This window comes from Carlito syrichta, unplaced genomic scaffold, assembly GCF_000164805.1.
Source record: "Carlito syrichta isolate Samal-C Ts95f unplaced genomic scaffold, Tarsius_syrichta-2.0.1 Scaffold314117, whole genome shotgun sequence".
Taxonomy (NCBI): domain Eukaryota; kingdom Metazoa; phylum Chordata; class Mammalia; order Primates; family Tarsiidae; genus Carlito; species Carlito syrichta.
Genome location: NW_007258213.1, coordinates 521949 through 537957, shown reverse-complemented (window position 1 = coordinate 537957; position 16009 = coordinate 521949). Strand labels below are relative to the sequence as shown.

The 16009-nt window shown below is 40.8% G+C and overlaps 1 protein-coding gene across 2 annotated transcripts in view; it reads left to right on the top strand.

The window, feature by feature from the left end:
* CREBBP (CREB binding protein) overlaps positions 1–16009 on the top strand; it is a 124459-nt gene that overhangs the window by 88014 nt on the left and 20436 nt on the right. For both annotated transcript variants that reach the window (XM_021719092.1, XM_008071123.1), the window contains 6 exons: positions 2063–2181; positions 2954–3193; positions 3536–3624; positions 9540–9620; positions 11805–11861; positions 15574–15651. In XM_021719092.1, coding sequence (XP_021574767.1) covers positions 2063–2181; positions 2954–3193; positions 3536–3624; positions 9540–9620; positions 11805–11861; positions 15574–15651 — 664 coding nt within the window. The remainder of the gene's footprint in view (positions 1–2062; positions 2182–2953; positions 3194–3535; positions 3625–9539; positions 9621–11804; positions 11862–15573; positions 15652–16009) is intronic.

The window sequence follows — 16009 nt, the reverse complement described above, 5'->3', positions numbered from 1 at the left end:
TCCCTTTTCCTTTCGAATCTGAGTTGCACTTTATTACCTAGGCTGGAGTATAGTGATATACTCATGGCTACCATAGCCTTGACCTGATGGGCTCAGGTGATCCACCCACCTCAGCCTTCTAAGTAGCTGGAACCACAGGTACGCACCACCACATCCAGCTAATTTTTTGATTTATTGTTGAGATGAGGTCTTGCCAGGTTGCCTACACTGGCCTTTAACCCCTGGACTCAGGTAATCTTCTCACCTCCGAAAGTGCTGGGATTACAGGCATGAGCCATCGCACCCGGCTAATAATTCTTTTCTTAAAGAAATTCTTTTCTTCAGAGTTCTAAGAATACCAAATGCTGCTTCATCTCTATATAAAGTTGAATAGAAGATAGGAGTCAGCAGGAAGCAAGAATGTGCCTGCCTGTGTTTCTGCCACTGCTGGAGGGCACACTGGCTCACTAGACTGGACCCTCTCACTTTCAAGTGCTGGGGAATGTGTGCCTGGGAGGTGCTGTGTTTAGATTTTTACCTGCTTGACCAGACCTCAAGCAGCAGTCTGAAGTCTAAAACAGCCAGGTGTCTTAGGAAGCAGTATCTGCTGAGGTTGGTCAAGAGACTGAATAGGCCTCCAGCTCTGATGGGATTGAACGCTGGGGAAAATTCTTGGTGCTGTTGTCATCTGTAATGTGAGGGAGTTAAGTTGGATTTCTCCTTTCACCTTTATTTTGAGCTGATGGAAATCAGATAGTGCTTTCCAGAATTTGGCAAGTTAAACCACTCCCAACCCAGACAGAAATGATGACAGGCCCTTATACCCAATGCATGCCACTTTCTAGCTGGAACATTAAACGCTTACCATATTTTAATCTGATTTTTAAATTCTAGTTTACTACTTATCTATTGTGGAAGATCTTTTTTTATTTTTATTTTTGAGTTGGAGTCTCACTCTGTCGCCCAGACTGGAGTGCAGTGCCATGCTCCCGGCCACTGCAGCCTCAGCCTGCTGGGCTCTGGCAATCCTTCAGCTTTAGCCTTCCAAGTAGCCGGAACTACAGGCGTGCGCTACCACACCCGGCTAATTTTTTTGATTTATTGTAGAGATGAGGTCTCCCCAAGTTGCCCGGGTGAGTCTCAAACCCACGGGCTCAGGCAGTCCATTCGCTTCGGCCTCCCAAAGCGCTGGTATTACAGACTTGAGCCACTGAGCCCAGCCAAAAATCTTATCCAGATACAAAAAACACGAAGAAAATTTGCATCACTTACAACTTGTTATCAAAACTCTTAGACATATTTGCCTCTAGTCATTTTTCTGTGTGAAAGAGTATATGTGAGCAAAGTGAGGTCAACACAGCACCTGATGACTCACCTGCCTCCTGCTCTGGGTTGTTCATCCGGTGCATGTTCCCACACCATTCAAACTCATTGAGGTTTTGTATGACTATACCATGTTGAATGTATTTACAGCAGTATTTATTCTTGAATTGGTGACAACAGAAAGTGCAGTAGAAAATAGGATGGCTGAAGGGTTGGAGACATTGACATTTTTAAGTGTGGGGGACAATAGTATAGAACTTTTTAGAAAAATACTTTTGTAGCTTATTACTGTATATACTTATGAGATTGTAACTCAAAATCACTTGTCTCAGGTGACCTGAATTTAATTAAGCCTAGGACAGGAAGCTTTCACCAGAGGATCTTTTAAGGTCCCTTCCAGTGAAATGGCTTTATTTACCACCCAGTTTGATCAGTGTACCAGATTTGGGAGTTGTCTTTATTTTCTATTTTGGCACATTTTTTAATGTTGGAAACTTTCATGGAAGAAGCAGACTTCTCAGTGTTGTATTTTGCCTCATGACCCATATGCAGTTTTTAGAAGCTGTAAAACTTGTGTTTTCAGTTGCCCTGAATGGTAGCTCTAGTCCATGGGCTCTTGTGCTGATGGGCGAAAGCCCCACGAATGCCTTAGGAACTTCATAGCTGGAAGATAGTGGCACTAGCCTTCTGTTTTAAGTGTGAAGCAGGAAGAATCTGAGCATCTTATACATAAAGTCTTTGTGATGTTGTCTAACTGCAGTCTTTAAACCAGAAGAGTTACGCCAGGCCCTCATGCCGACACTAGAAGCACTATATCGACAGGATCCAGAGTCCTTACCTTTCCGGCAGCCTGTAGATCCCCAGCTCCTAGGAATTCCAGTAAGTTAATACTGTAAAAATTTATCACAACTTTACCAGTGTAACTCTTGAATGTCCATTGTGTTAGCTCTTGACATTGGATAAAAGTAACCCCATTGCTTTGAAGATTTTTCTCCTAATATAAAAAGCTGTTGTCTGTTAATGGTTATCAGTGAGAATGTTTATTTCATTCTGTTTCACCTGTCTATGAAGCCCCAAGTGTGTGGGTGGGTGCACCAAGATGCAGGGAAGCATGCACCCCCTGAGACCTTACTTTATATTTGGGACTTTGTGTAACCTTTGTCTAAAAGAATTGACAAGTGGCATTTATAAACTACCTGATCCCTCTCTGCTCCTTGGGTAGTCTTGCAAAGGACACAATAGATTCTATGTAGCAGTACTTAGGTTTTGTATTTATTATTTGTCTTGGGATTTTGTTTTGCTGGCTTTGATCAAGAGTGGAGCTTTAGAAATACACACTGTCTGATAAATTTACTCATTGTTTCAATTCACTGTATTAAAATACTTATTTTTAAATGTATTAAATATCTTTTTAACATTTTTCCTCAACTTTGCCTTTGAAGTAATTTGATCATACTTGAAAATATTAATTACAATTTCAGTGAGCAAAATCAGAGGAACATCAGAGGTTATTTTCATTTCAATTCCCATTCATTTCTGTTGGGAACAGAAGTAGTTCTAGTTTCTATCGTATCTTAAGATAAAGCTGCCAGGTAAAGCTGGCATTTGGAATTTGGGGGATCTGCTAGACTAAGGCCATTTTGTTTTTAAGGATTATTTTGACATTGTGAAGAATCCTATGGACCTTTCCACCATCAAACGGAAGTTAGATACAGGACAGTATCAAGAACCCTGGCAGTATGTGGATGATGTCTGGCTTATGTTCAACAATGCCTGGCTCTACAATCGTAAGACGTCCCGGGTCTATAAGTTTTGCAGTAAACTCGCAGAGGTCTTTGAGCAAGAAATTGACCCTGTCATGCAGTCCCTTGGATATTGCTGTGGACGCAAGGTATAGTTTTAAAGTTTTTTTGGAAAGTGAATTTTCTTGGGTGATTTCCGCCAAAAGGGTATTATTAGTGTACTAATACAGGAGACCCAGGCTTCTGACCACACCTATGTGCTGGGAGTACACATGTACAGTCTAGTCTCTTGTGACACAGTTAATGCCCAAAATGATGTGATGGGTAGTCAAAGCTAGAGGTGCTTACTGGGGCAGGCTGTGGGTGAAGCCTTTCTGGCTGCCCCTATGCCATCATCTGTCTGATATCTCTTAGAGCCAGTGCTATACTCATTCTGTCTCATTTTTATACCAAAAGTCTTTAAATAAAGTATTTTTCCTTTGTTTTTGCAGTATGAATTTTCCCCACAGACTTTGTGCTGCTATGGGAAGCAGCTGTGTACAATTCCTCGTGATGCTGCCTACTACAGTTACCAGAATAGGTAAGCATCCAGCAGTTTCCTGCATTATGGGGCATACCTGGAAGGTCTTAGGGCAAGGTGTGCTTATCTGATTATAGCCAGAGTATATTATTTCTTTCCTGAAGTTCCAATAAAAAGTACCCCAGTTTCAGTGCTTTTTAGTCACTCAGATAAGCCCACGGCCTCTTAATTATACAGCATACTTTTATAGTGCAAAAATTTAACCTCAGAGCCAAGTTTTGCTACACTACTTGGTTAGGTATATTCATGGTTAAGTCATGTCCTTTCTAAAATGTAGTTTTGTAAACAAGATTTGAAGTTGAAAGTAACTCTAATAAAGGTTGGTATGCATTTTTCAAGATATTTAGAGTAGAAAACCTGTATTTTACTATTTTGCCTGCAAATATTTGCTTAGGTAATTTAGCCTGATCAGTCTAATGGAAGGACATGCATGAGTGTTACTTCCTTTAAGAAAAAAAGAAAATCTGTGGTTTTCACTTTTAAATTTGAAATTAGCAACACAATATAAAATGAGATCTGGTGTTTTCATTGAGTTCAAGAATAACCCTCCTGTTATAAGATGACTATTTCAGAGCTTTGTGAGTGATGGGTCTGCTTGAACATGAAGATAGCCAAAGAATAGGTCTCCTGTCCGAAATAGAGAGTGAAATAATACTTCTTGTTGTTGATTCCCCACATAAATACATCTTCTGTGGTTTGGGGCTTGTTCTGAAAATTAAGCTTATTTGAATCGATAGCTTTTAAGTGTCTAAATGTTGCTGTAGCCTGAGGGCATCATGCCTTGAAGCACAGGTTGTGAATCTTGGCCAAATTCACTAACATTGCCTCCATTTTATGAACTGGCAACTGGACTTTGTGACCAAGATAGAGCTTTTCCCTATTCTGTCTGTAAGTTCAAGTATTAAGCATCAACATTAGATTTGGTGTTTTGATTATTTTGTTCTTGTTTAGTCATAGTAATTTCATATGTTCTAGTAGTTCAAAGAAAATAGAGGGCTTTTTGATATTTGTTCAAAGGTATATGCACAGGCCTGAAAAATTTAGAATTTTTAAATGATTTTTCCTAGCTGGGTTCCGTGGCTCAGCCTGTAATCCCGCGCCTTTGGGAGGCTGAGGTGAGTGGATTGCCTGAGCCCGTGGGTTCGAGACCCGCCTGGGCAGCGAGACCTCTTCTCTACAATAAATCAAAAAATCGGGCGTGGTAGCGCATGCCTGTAATTCCGGCTACTCAGAAGGCTGAGGCGGAAGGATCGCTGGAGCCCAGCAGGCGAGGGCACTCCAGTCTGTGCAACAGAGTCAGACTCCAACTCAAAAAATTAAAAAAATTTTTAAAAAATAAATGATTTTTCCCCTAATTATGGTTTTTCATTCTTTTTCTTTTTCTTTTTTTTTTTTTTGAGTTGGAGTCTCACTCTGTCGCCCATACTGTAGTGCAGTGGCACGCTCCCGGCCACCACAGCCTTGACCTGCTGGGCTCCAGTCTTCCAAGTAGCTGGAACTATAGGCGTGTACTACTATACCTGGCTAATTTTTTATTTATAGTAGAGACGAGGTCTTGCCAAGTTGCCCAGGTGGGTCTCATACCCGCGGGCTCTGGCAGTCCACTCGCCTCGGCCTCCCAAAGTGCTGGTATTACAGACTGAGCCACAGAGCCTGGCCGGTTTTTCTTTTAATTAAAAAAAAAAATGTGATCATGTTTAAAGTAGTAATTCCCGTTAAAATCCTGTTTTTAAAAAAACTATAGACACACAAAAAAAGGTTTCTACACCTTGCCTGGTCCACTTCTAATACTGTTCAGCATAGTGAAATAGTAATGTAAGAGGTCAGACCCTAGAGGGCAGGCAGCTCTGCTGGAAGTACAGCCTGTACAACTGTCCTGTTGAAAATGGTTTTAAATTTGGAGTCTAATTTTTGTCTGAACTTCCCCTTTTATTAGTAGAGGCATTTTAAGGAAAAGTTTAAAATGATACCATAACCCCTTTATGACTCTCCCATATTGACTTGGTGTTTTCCCGGAAGTTCTGGCCTCTTTATTTATAGTTTTAGCCCTGTTAAACTTAACTATGTCCATGATACAGGTACAGAAGTATCTTCCCTGGCAGCCTTGAGTTGTCAAGTCCCCAATGAAATAATGACTAGGAATGTACTTTGTACCAAGCAAGATATAGTGATTATGCTATCTGAAGAGAACAGGTTAATATTAACTCTTCCCTGAAAACTGACATCCTTGCTACTGTGCTACCCACACGATTTTGGTCTAGAAGGAAGACAGATTGTTTACCCCTGTCTCTAAGGTATTTGAAGCCCTTTCATTGTTGGTTTCCTTTTGCAACCCTTCTTTTACTGATTTGCACAGATTTTGGCCATGTAAGTTAAGAGCAATTAAAGTTAAATAGAATTGTTAGGATCCAGGGAATCATTGATGGAATGCAAACTCTGGACAATTTTGAAAGGTCTGAAATGTCCAATTGAATTCTATATAGAACTTCATTTTTGCTAAACAAAGTAGTGTATTTTTCTTAAGAGAAGTGCAAATAAAGGAATTCTAATTTACTAATTAAACATTTTAAAACATAGGCCTAGCTCCCCTCAGCTGATCTAATAAGGTATACTCTCTAAGTTACTGTACTTGAATAGATTAACATGATGTAATTCTAAGAAAGCAGTGGCCTAATTCTATGGTGAACATTTTGACTGCTTGCATTTTTGTTTTCAATTTTGACTATTTATGAACACTGTGGTGTTCTTACAGATTTTTTTTTGCACTTGTAGTCCTAAACTGTTTGGGCACTTAAAACAATAGAAAATACTACAGATTATTTAAACAAGTGAAATTTTAAGATATAAGCTAGTGTTCTCATACTTTGAAAATTTGAAAGCAATTTATGTTGGTAAAACTGTTCTATAGCTTTTCCAATTAGTATCTATAGATAATACCCTTATTATCTATAGATACCCTTATTATCTATAGATATTCCAATTATTCATAGATACTGATATAAGGTACTTAAAACAATCTGCATTTGAAAACTTACTCCATATATTAAATTACCCTTACAGATAAACTGTACAGCTACATTGTGCTAACGTTAGCAACCTAGATATGAATCATCATTGGATTATGTCAAGTATTTCTCCTTTACAATTCCATATTCATCAGACTGCTTCCTTCATGCAAGGCAGAATGTCATCTAGGCTCTTATGGTTGAAAAGTGAATTTCTGAAGCTTTATGTATTTCCAGGGAGAATAAAGTGTGAACTAGGTAATAAGGTAGGGGCAGCCTGAGATTAACATCTGTCACCCATTGATTGCCAAGGTAGCGTTAGCTGATTTTACTAGATAGGCGACTACTCCCATTTTGTGCACTATCTTCATCTTTCAGATGGGTACCCTTTCAGAAGGGTAATGAAGTGAAACTACAGGTCTCTCCTCATCTCATCCGGGAACATGAACCTTTCTCCGACAGTGTTTTGGGACACACGTGGCATCTGTTGACATTCTGTCCTACCCAAGTGCTGATCCTGAGATTTCTGGGGTGGGAGTTGGTCACACAGGGAGAGCCTCAGTTTCTTGGTTGCTCCAGGGACTGCCATTCAATCATCAGTGCCTCCTTCTGTGTCAGTCTCCTCTGTGGGAAAATGATGGGTTTATGGTTCTTGTTTCCTGGATATTGCTGGGCTTCATGTCCTGCTTAAATAAAAGCAAAGAATTTATCCAGGATTTTAAAATCATTTAGACTCACATGTGATTATGGTGGTAATTTCATTTCAGAATGTGTTCCACAGTTTCTTCTAGCTGGCTCATAGTGCTACGTATTTGTTGGTATTTTGAATGGAGCACTCTATTCTGAGTTGTGTTTTTTAAAGAGAAGTATTTGATGTCAAGGGGATGTCTTTTTGCATATTGTTTTGTTTACTACTGAATTGGTTTATAGTTTTTGTACTTTAATGCCTTCTCGCCATTGATGACCATGCCCTCCTGCACATAGAAATTCTTTTCAATACAGCATTTTAGGACATTTACAAAATAGTGAATGAACAGAATATTGCTACAGTTCATTCGGGGAAAAAAAATATTTTTAAATATTCATCTGCCTATTCCTGGTCAAAGTTTAATCTTGGTGGAATTTATTAATTGATCCCAAATAAATTAGTCCCAGCAAGACACTTCATTAATCCACTTGTTACCTGCACTGAATCTGTCATGTGCTTCATCAACCAAATGAAAAAAATGGGATCATCTTGAGATGTTGTGCCTGCTTCGAAGTTTTATGCTTTAAAATTTCCTGTATGGGGTAACCCTCTCAGGCCCCTCCCACTCTGGGAGCTTTCCTGTCCTCTCAATAAATCCTGCTTTCAAAAAAAAAAATCCCTCCTGTATGTCTTTGGTTAGTGAACTATAATAGACAAATGCTCAATGTATTTAAGATTAGAATTGGGACTTGTGGGGAACCTGTCCTAGTGGTAATGAAGACAAACTGGCCACATGGTGACCCACACCTCAGTCACCTGTAGCTGTGTGAGTGAGTGAGTGAGTGAGTGAGCCCACAGCTGCTGCGTCCCGTTCTGCACTTGGTGGTTCAGCGTGGCACTCTGAGTCTTGTCACAGTGTTTTTATTACTAATCCTTCTCGGCATCTTGTAGATGTAGCTTTGAGCACTAAAATTGCATTTTATTGTGCTGCCATCGCTACTTTATACTCATTCTTTTTGCTTGTGTAATTCACCTCCATCAGCTTGTTTATTTTTACAGTATCCTTGTGTGCTCACCCTGTTTTATGCAGCATCAGCCTGCATTTTTGTTGATTTCTCATTTATGTCCTTTCCAAACATTTAATAATTTTTGTTTTAATTGTTCTTATTTGGTAGCTTGAGCCTAGGCTCTGTATTATCTTACAAGAAATTGGGGCGATGGATAATTTCTCAAATGCAGATTGTTCTTTAAAGATTAACTCTAAATTTGCTTCATTTGGATTGCCACTAAGTCAGAATGGTCATTGGCTGACTATCTGGGATTGATGAATGATTGGTCTCAGTACCAAAAGTTTCAAATCAAAGCTTAGAATTGAATTTTAAAAGTCTTTAAGATTGTTCTTGGATTTACATATATTGTATTTTTATACAATATATCTCCGTTTTTTTTCTCTGTATATTCTGATTGATAAATGAGTGGAAAGTCTTTGACCCCGACTACATTTCTGTTAAATGTTTGTCAGAATATGGATTTGGTTTCATTTGTATTGTAATACAATTAACTGAGTGATTAACAGGAAAAAATTAAAACCAGTTCTGGGTGCTCAACATTATCATACATCTAAAGATCTGGCTTAATACCAGAAATAAATCTCTGCATTGCTGTGAAGCATAAAGTTTCCATTTTGAAAAATAAAGCTATTTCTGTTTAAATTGCTTTTTTGAAGGCCTTTTGTCAGACTGTTTTGTTCAAGAAAATTTTTCCATCTCAAACCCTGCAGTTATATTTGACTTTGTCTGAGTAATAACAAAATTCAGATTCCTAAATTTAGGCTCCATGCAATTCTAGTATTATCAACTCTTTGAAAACATTTGCCTCTTGGAGCCGGACCAAGTCTGTCGTTGTTAGTGATGATGGCCTGTGACGTGTGCAATGAGACCGAATGCTAATCAATGCTTTGCCTTGGCTTTCTGCTCTGTGTTGTCTTGGTGTTTGCGTCTTACTTTTATGTCTGTGCTATTTGTTCCCTTCCCTGTTCTCTAATCCTGCCCCTCCCCACCTGCCCCCTGTTCCTTTCATTGTCCTCACTGACCCATCAATCAACCAACAACGCCCCCCCTTCGTCGTGGTGCTCTGCCCTGCTCTGATTGGTGGCTTCGTTGCTTGGGTGGCTGTGTGTTATGATGGACCAGTTCACCCAAGTATGGCCTTCTTGCTGACAGGTATCATTTCTGTGAGAAGTGTTTCACAGAGATCCAGGGCGAGAATGTGACCCTGGGTGACGACCCTTCACAACCCCAGACGTAAGTACCATCTTGTCATTGTGGGAGTGAGGGGGTAGCCTTAACTGTTTTTTCCCTCTTGTCCATGAATAAAAGGGAAGCACCACTGCCATTTTGACTTTTGTACAGTGTGTTTTTTCATATTGACTATGTTCAAGTTTAATTTGAACATGTATACATACACATCTGTGCTGAGCAATGTAGATGTTTTAGCTGAAGCCCAGTGCCACCTCTACCTTCTTTCTCCATTCAAGGCAATGGTCTAAAAGAATTGCTTTTTCCTACCGACTGTCAATCTCTGGGAAAATTGTGAATTTTCAGTTGCACCTAAGAAACCAGGTAGCCCTATTTACAGAACTGGCAGTAGCAAAAAGTGAGTTTTGTGTACATGCCCCATCTTTTACATTTAGTTTATCTTCCGCGGAAACCTCCATCCTTTAAGTTGTTGAGCTCGAATGCAGATGAATGAGATTCTAGTGTTCTCCAGACCTATTTTCTGGTTTAACATGTAAATGTGTCTTCCTCTCTGGTGGTTTAGCTTTTGCTCACTAACTCCATAGTAGCCAGGTCTGAGTTTATTGGTTCATTCCTGCTCTAGGTTAACCTTTTCCATCCCAGTGTTTTTCCTCTGATGGGGTTACATTTGAGTGATGGAATGGCCAGAGTGTGGCAAGAAAAAGCAAATGCTCGTTTTGGATTATCAACTTATTTATATGCTTTTTTAGATACAAAAAAAGAAAACGTCTGCCAGCCACCACATCTGCCCAGGTCTGCCAGTGTTTTGGGGTACTTTGTTTTCTCCAGACTGGATTTCCCAGTCTTCCATGATTCTTGCCATCCTAGAAGTCTAGGTGCAGTGTGACCCACCCCACTCCCCATACACTCAGGAAGGCTCTGCCACAGAATCAGTTTCTAGCATTTTATTTTATTCGAACACAGAACAAGCCTAGCTACTTGTAAGACAGATAAACCAAAGGGATTGAAATTTTCAGTTTATTTTTATTTCCCTTGTCATCCTAATTTTTGGTCTAATTATGTGATTAATAATTAGTTTGTATAATTCTGTTAATTAGAAGTATTTGGCATCTACACTGATCATAACAAAGGACAGTGGAAATCCAAATGGCCAGCCCTTTCAGAATAAGTAAAGTATCTCCAAGTGGATACTGGCCTTGTTGTGTTGAGGAAATATTGTAATTAAAAGAATTGGCTACATCAATATCAGTCAAATTCAGTAGCCATCACCCTATAGATTTGATTGAAAATTAACAAGTTTGAATCTCAACACAATTTTGCCTTTATATTTGACTTTTAAAAATTTAATCTTACAGTAAATGCTGATAGTAGTTGGGAGTAAATATTCCAAGAAAGACACTATGTGGAAAATAAATAGTAGTTAACTATGTGGAAAAATAATTGGTAGTGCTTTCTGTGGAATTAATTTTTTTTTTTTTTTGAGTTGGAATCTCACTCTGTCGCCCAGACTGGAGTGCAGTGGCCACTCCTGGCCACCGCAGCCTCGACCTGCTGGGCTCCGGCGATCCTTCTGCCTCAACCTTCCAAGTAGCCGGAATTACAGGCATGCGCTTCCACGCCCGGCTGATTTTTTGATTTATTGTAGAGATGAGCTCTCGCTGCCCAGGCAGGTCTCGAACTCACAGGCTCAGGCAATCCACTCACCTCAGCCTCCCAAAGGCACGGGATTACAGGCTGAGCCACCGAGCCTGGCTGGAATTAAATTTTATGTTTATTCCATCATTACATGTAGTTGAGATTTCAGCTGATCACCAGTTATTTTTATTTGAAGAACTGGTTACAAAATAATATTCCAGAGACCTGGCTGGGAATGGTGGCTTACTTTGGGAGACTGAAGTGGGAGGATTGCTTGAGCCCAGGAGTTCAAGACCAGCCTGGGCAACATAGTAAGACCTCATCTCTACAAAAAATAAATTAAAAAATTAGCTGGGCGTGGTGGTATGCGCCTTGTCATCTTAACTACTTAGGAGACCGAGACAGAAGGATTGCCTGAGTCCAGGAAGTCGAGGCTACAGTGAGCCATGATCATGCCACTGCACTGGATTCTGGGTGACAGAGTGAGAACCTAACTCAAAAAAAAAAATAAAATATTCCAGAGGCCCTTTAATTTATGCTTAACAAATAAATTTTAGTTAATACCGAATTTTTTCTTTTTGTTTTTTAAACAAGGACAATTTCAAAGGATCAGTTTGAAAAGAAGAAAAATGATACCTTAGACCCCGAACCGTGAGTACACAGCTACTTCTTTTTGACTGTTAATTTTGATTTCAGATCAGGAAAGCTACTCCTTATGATTGGATTATGGAAGAAAATATTTGAAATATATTACCCTAAGTGAAATTTCTTGTGTGAAGTTATCTTTTAGATATAGATTCTTTTTTAACTCACACAAAATACATATGTCTCTGTAACATGGTTTCCAGTTACTGAATTTTAACCATGTTAAGATTTGATGAATGTTTTAGTTCTGTTAGAACCTCTCTAATATTTTAGACATGTGTGTCTTTAAGAAATCATTTAGTGTGAATCTTTAGACCAAAAGTAGGACTAGTTGATGGAGGAGTAGTACTAGTATCATTTAAAGGGAAATATCAGTAAGAAGATCTCTTAAAAACCACTTTCTAGGCAACTGCATCGGGTCCCTCCCACTGTGGGAGCTCTTCTGTCTTCTTAATAAATCCTGCTATCTTTAAAAAAAAAAAAAAAGCCAGGCTCGGTGGCTCAGCCTGTAATCCCATGCCTTTGGAAGGCTGAGGTGAGTGGATTGCCTGAGCCCACGGGTTCGAGACCCGCTTGGGCAGCGAGACCTCATCTCTACAATAAATCAAAAAATCAGCCAGGCATGGTAGCGCGCGCCTGTAATTCCGGCTACTCGGAAGGCTGAGGTGGAAGGATCGCCGGAGCCCAGCAGGTCGAGGCTGCGGTGGCCGGGAGTGGCCACTGCACTCCAGTCTGGGCCACAGAGTGAGACTCCAACTCAAAAAAAAAAAAACAAAAAACACTTTCTAAAAGTAAATATTATAAAGTTTAGTAGCATATGGTCTCACCACTGTGTTTGGTATATTGTATTTTCAAAAACTGTTGTAAAATGCTTGACTTTTCTACTGTGATAATTGCAAAACTTGCTTTGTAATAGCTGTAAGGCACTTCAGAGCTCCTTCTGTGAGGTAGCTTCCTTTGAGGTCCCCAAAGTAAAGTCCTGAGGATACCTAGATACACGGCAATACCAGCTGTTTTCTGTCCCTGTAGTGAATGCCTGCCTAGGCTGTATGATGAGCATAGACTTCAGCAGTGTTGGGTAATTGAGAAGTGTGGACTATCTGAAGCTGAGAAATCGGTCCTGCCTTCCTGGCCCAACCCTCCTGCTCCAGGGAGGCCAGTGGCTGCAGTGACGCACAGTCTTTTCACCCAGGCCACATCTAGAAACCTAACTTAACTTTTGGCAGATTACTTTGTCTCTACTGCTACCTGGCACCCAGGTGTGAGGATTACATTAAATACTATAGCTATCATCTTGGATAAGAGTAGGGGGGTGCAGAGCCTCTAGTGACTAGTGGGTTGTTTTTTCCTGATTTTCCACCTCCCTTTTCACATTATGTCTTCCCCTGCACAGTGTTTTACTTTCATCACAATTTATTTCAAAATACATTGCATTCAAATACTAGGTGCCAGGTATTGGGGTCTCCTTCTTCCAGCTGTTTGTAGTTTAGAGACAGATGGATCACAGTGCAGACTCTTCAGCAGGAGATGGCATGAGTGAAGCAAGGGCCCTAGCCTGGGCAGAGTGTCATCGCCACAGCTGAGCTCTGCTTCCTGTAAGCAGGTGTTTCAGGGAGGTGCAAAGTATTCTAGACACAAAGGAATGAAGAAAAGACAGGATGTTCATCAAAACTACAAGCAGTTTGAGTGGTTCATAGGTAGGAAATGTGGGTGAAGAGCCCTACAAGAGGCAGTCAGGGCACTACGTAAAGGACCGTTTAACTGGGATTATTTTTTGTTTTTTGTATTTTTGTATTTGTTTGTTTTGGACATTTAGATTTTATCCTATAGGCTGGGGAGGTTTTAAAGCACAACATTGGTTTGTATAAAAAGATCACCTTTGATCTGTGAGATGAATTGATCAGAAGAGGAAAAGACGTTGATCTCTAGTAAAGAAGCTAGTTAGGAGCTGGGTGCAGTGGCTCACACCTGTAATCCCAGCATTTTGGGAAGTGGAGGCCAGTGGAGTGTCTGACCTCAGGAATTTGAGACCAGTCTGAACAACATGGAGAAACCTCATTCCTACAATAAATCAAAAATTAGCAGCGCATGGTGGCGCATGCCTGTGGTTCCAGCTACTTGGAAGACTGGGGTGAAAGGATCACCTAAACCCAGCAAGTCAAGGCTGCAGTGGCTGTGAGTGAGACTCCAATTCAAAAGAAAAGAGGAAACTAGTTAGGAGACTTAAAGCAGCAAGCAACCAGGATGGGAAGTTGAAACCTGAACTCTAAAGTAAGAACCTGTGTTCTTAAGTACTAAGACTGTGTTCTGCAGCCTGACCTTCCAGTGTCAGAAGAGGCTACACTATGGAGGCTGAGGGAATGGGAGCCAGTCAACCGGTCAATAATAATTGCGAGCAGGAGAGGATGAAATTCGAAGTTGATATCATGGGGACTAGGATATGTAGCATGCTTCTTTAACATTCCTTTTCCCTGGCATGAGAGGGAAGAGTCGAGAGGAGGGGGTTTTTAGAGGTGGCATAGGAATCAAGGGAGTTTTGCCTGCCAACCTTTGAAATTCTTAGTGTAGAGGATGAGCTCAGTGTCTGAGTTCAGAGTTAGGGCTGGTGGAGGTTGGCTGCACTGGAGGAAAAGAGTGATGAAGCTTCAGCGCAGCCGCCATGTGGAAGGGAGAGAAAGCCTCAGGATGGGAGTGCTGGAGGACCGTGACCTGGTGCTGCTGTGTTTTACATAGTTGTATGTATGTGTGTGTGTGTGTGTGTGTGTTTCCCTCCAACAGAACAGGAGCAGAGAAGCTGGGTTAGGGTAGAGTCATGACTGAAAGCTTGCATAGCCTGTGCAGTGGAAAGATAAAGGGACATGCCATCTGTGGCAAGAGCATGGGTCACGCTACAGAAGAACCTGAACTGAGGAACATTTAGGGGAGCTGTGATACCTTCTAGTCTACTCCCTTGACCCTTCTAGGAGGTGTGAGTTGTGGTGGCAGTCAGGAAGGCACCAACAAAACAGTTTTGACCTCAGCATCTTGGTTCCCAAGTGAAGCGGTTCCTGGAGATGACAGAACCCTGGCTTGACAGAGTTGTAGGCTGCTGCAGAGGCATATGAGGAGTGGTTCGTGGGGGAATGGGTGTTCCATCTCTTGCTTTGCCAGTGTTTGCTCAAATAAAGCCTGGCTGATTTAGCAGTAGGCTTGATGCTTTTCCACCCTTTATTACTGGCTCAGAACAGGTGCTTTCTGTGCCTCAGGCCCAGTGTGCCTGCTCTGTGACCATGTTTCCCATCAATATCTGAGACAATTTTAGACTTCAGAGCAAGAGTTTATATAACACTAAAAGTATTATTCCTTAGTTTTTTAAAATTAGTTTAGGCATGTGAAATCACCTAAAGAAAGCATTGATCTTAAATATGTAGCAATGCCAGAAATACTGGCCTGTAAAACATGCCTTTGTCGTAGTAACTTTTAAAACTAAAATTTTATTTGTGGTTGTGAAGGGAAATTGAGAGAAAAGAAGAATGAAGCACTTGTACAAAGAAGGGTAAGGTCAGCTTTTCCTATAGAAAATATCATATGGATGCATTGAAAAATGCAGCTGAATCAACACATGCATTATTGTCAATGGTACAGAAAGAAGCCCAGAGAACAAAGAGTGGATGCACACATAGGCTCCTGCAAGTATGTGATTCAATGTGCCTAACAGTGCACCTTCTCTGTCTCCTAGTTTCGTTGATTGCAAGGATTGTGGCCGGAAGATGCATCAGATTTGCGTTCTGCACTATGACATCATTTGGCCTTCAGGGTGAGTAATTTCCTGTGATCTTGGGAAAGGGAGAGCAGTTCTGCACAAAACTGAGGAAGAGGCAGCTGCAGTGGCTGCTGCATCTCATTCATTGTTGTCAGCAAGAATTCCACAATTAAGAAAGATGGCGGTTGGTTCTAAATTTAAGTCTTAAATGTTTGCCCACCTTAGAAATTGTAAAATCAAGGTGGGCTTGGTGGCTCAGCCTATAATCTGAGAGGCTGAGGTGAGTGGATTGCATGAGCCCGTGGGTTTGAGACCCGCCTGGGCAAGCAAGACCTCATCTCTACAATAAATCAAAAAATTAGCCGGGCGTGGTAGCGTGCACCTGTAGTTCCAGCTCCTTGGAAGGCTGAGG